This window comes from Aptenodytes forsteri, unplaced genomic scaffold (genome assembly GCF_000699145.1).
Source record: "Aptenodytes forsteri isolate BGI_AS27 unplaced genomic scaffold, ASM69914v1 Scaffold63, whole genome shotgun sequence".
In the NCBI taxonomy this organism is placed as follows: Eukaryota; Metazoa; Chordata; class Aves; order Sphenisciformes; family Spheniscidae; genus Aptenodytes; species Aptenodytes forsteri.
In genome coordinates, this window is record NW_008794709.1 from 3,301,466 (window position 1) to 3,304,293 (window position 2,828).

The 2,828-nt window shown below is 43.3% G+C and overlaps 1 protein-coding gene across 1 annotated transcript in view; it reads right to left on the reverse strand.

Moving 5' to 3' along the window:
• Positions 1–33: 33 nt before the first annotated feature.
• Positions 34–2,828, reverse strand: part of KIF13A (kinesin family member 13A) — a 115,597-nt gene continuing 112,802 nt past the window's right edge. The window contains 2 exon segments of the mRNA XM_009273740.2: positions 34–437; positions 1,352–2,456. Of these exon segments, the coding sequence (XP_009272015.1) occupies positions 151–437; positions 1,352–2,456 (1,392 nt within the window). The 3' untranslated portion in view covers positions 34–150.

Sequence of the window (2,828 nt, forward strand, 5' to 3'; positions counted from 1 at the left end):
TATATATTATTTATAAAAAATTAGAGAATTAAGTCAAAGGACTCTAAGAATACACATTCCGTATGGACAGATTAAAATGTACAATAGCTTCAAAAATCCGTAAAGTTTTCTACACAGTGATGCGTGTAGTAAGTGCAAAAATACTGCAGTTTAGCTAATCCAAGATTTCCTGTTTTCCTGTTTCCTAGAAAAAGCAGAAGCCGCTCCATCTCCCGAATGGCAGAAGACTTCTTCTCCTGTTTTAGGAGCGGATGATGAGCCTTGAAGCACAGAACTTTTCCGTTTCTCTGAAGTGGAAGATGCCTGAGACCGTGAAGTGCTACTCCATCTCCTTGCGGAAGCTGGTGCTTTGCTGAGGCGCCCAGGACGAACAAAGACACCGTGTCGTGGTTTGCAGTGGAAATACTCTCTGCCTTTTACAGTTCCATCATGCTTCCCTTCAATGACAATAAATGCACAGAATTAATGGTTGGTACTTTCATTAGCACAGACAATTGCAGCATTGAAGTGTAAGTACCTTTAGCTATCTGTCAAATAGTCAAGGTTGTTAATGCTGAGTGATGAAGCCAGATGCATACCATACACTAGGGAGAACAAAACCTGGAAAGGAGGGCTTGAATTGTGACCAAAAAGATGATTTCCTAAAATATTATTTCGTTAACTAACAGTTTAAAAAGTCCGGCATTTGTTCATTTTACAAAATAAACTACCCTCAAAACCAATTGCTTACAAAGCTTAAAACTTAGCTGCCAGAGAAACTTCTAGTATCAGTGTTAGTATCTATTAAACTACTAAAAACAATCTTTTTAAAGGTCTGAAGCATTTCTGTAGGAGTCTCTTAACACTTGCTGAGCACTGACTTTTTCTGACCCCACCGAATTGAAGTTAAAGAAAACCTGTGCTCTGTAATTAAGCTTTCCCTGGGGGGGGGACGGGGGACGGACAGGACGGACACAGGAAATATCTCTGAAAAGTACAGACAGCAAACCTATCTGACAAGTGATATCCACTTAGTACTGCCCACAAACATGCATGTTGATTTTAAAAAAATCTGCCAACTTTAGGCTTTGCTTGTTTTTCTGATCTATAAAAATAGATGGGTACCAACGGGAACTACCACAACACACAAAACAACACACAAAAGCATTATTCTGCATAAAGCAAGAAGAACAGGGCTTTAAGACAGTGAAAAAATTAATCAAAACAGAAAGCCTAGAATTGGGTGTTTCAGATACCAAGCTTACGTGAAATTGGAAGTACTTCCCAGGACCGAACAGCATACGATTGTAGTGCGACTTTAAAAATAGATCACGCTAGCTGCATAGATAACCCAGAGCATATTTAGTCTTACCCAGCTGAACATTTAGTTCAACTCCAACCCAGATTCCAGCTGAAAAATCCACCGTTCCAACGTATCTCACCGTGCCCATCTTATTACTTCCAACACAGACTTGTTCACCCACGGCCACCCAGCTAGGCAAGACGTGGGCTTGATCTGCAGAAGCACCTTCTTCACAATCGGAACCATCCAAGTGGTCCTTCCCAATAAAATCGTCTACGGAAGTATCAGGGTAAGTCTCAGGGTCTGAAGTCTCTTTTACCAGTACAGAACAAAAAGGGCTTTCCGCAGCGCCTGCAAGCCGGTCGCCTGCTGCTGCTGCAGAGCTCAGCTGGCCCACGCACGTGCTCTGCTCCTTGTCAGTGCCTCGGGGTAGCTCCGAGGCGCTCACTCCGTTAGAGGACACAAGGGAACACGACTGCAGAGCTGTCGAATGGTCAAAGTCCTTTCCATCTTCAACACCCATGAACTCTGTAAAGGAGTGATCTTCCAGAATGTCCGTCGTGTGCTCAACTGTTGCTTCACGCGCCGAAAATTCAATTGTACGACAGGTATTTTTGCCATCCAAGGAACTTAAAGCTGAAAATGATCCAGCTCTGGGTAACTGCTGAGAGTCTGTGTCAGTGGCATCGAGGGACAGTGGTACTTGTTCCGTTAAGGCACTGTTTTCTTTCAGTGGTAACACCGGTAACTTTTCTCTCACTACCTCCTTTTCTGACTCTCGACATTCCTTGTTCGAAGAGGATCTTAAATCATGTGCAAGAGATGATCCTGAGGGATCATTAGAGTCCAGCTCCTTCGTGTGAGTGGCTAGCTGGTCTGTGCTATCACTACAGGGGACAAGCATGTCAGACAGAGTAGCGTTAGAGGCACTGTGGGAAAAGTAGCCACTAGTAATACTGCTAGTGGTGGGGCTGCGGGATACCTCTTTCTCAAGAACACGTGAACTCATGAAGTCTGATTTAGAAGAAAACCATTCCCTGTTCTCCAGGCTAGCATTGTAAACACTGAAGTCAGCAAACTCCTCCGGTACGTAAGGCCGGAAGTTTTGAAAACTTTGTGGACTTATCAGCTTCTTATTAATGGCCTCCAACTCACTGTCTTCCTCCTCGGAGTCCTGCAAAAGAAGAGAGTGTTGCATGGGATTAGGAACCTACGACAGTAAGTTTTTCAAAATAAACTAACCTTCCTTGATTTTTTCCTTTCTAAACATGGAAGAATATATACCTTTAATATTCCTTAATCGAAGAATGGAAGACACCTCTGAAAAGAACTGCTGGGAACATATCCTGTCTACACTGAGATATTCAATTTTTAGAAAATAAATTCTAAATAGTTCAGAAAATATAAAGCAATAAAGTTTGGCATAGGAAAGCCCACAACATGAAAAAGTTTATGTTTACATATTTTCATCATACTCAATTTTTAAAGCCATAACCCCCCCCCCCCCCCCCCCCCCCCCCCCCCCCCCCCCCCCCCCCCCCCCCCC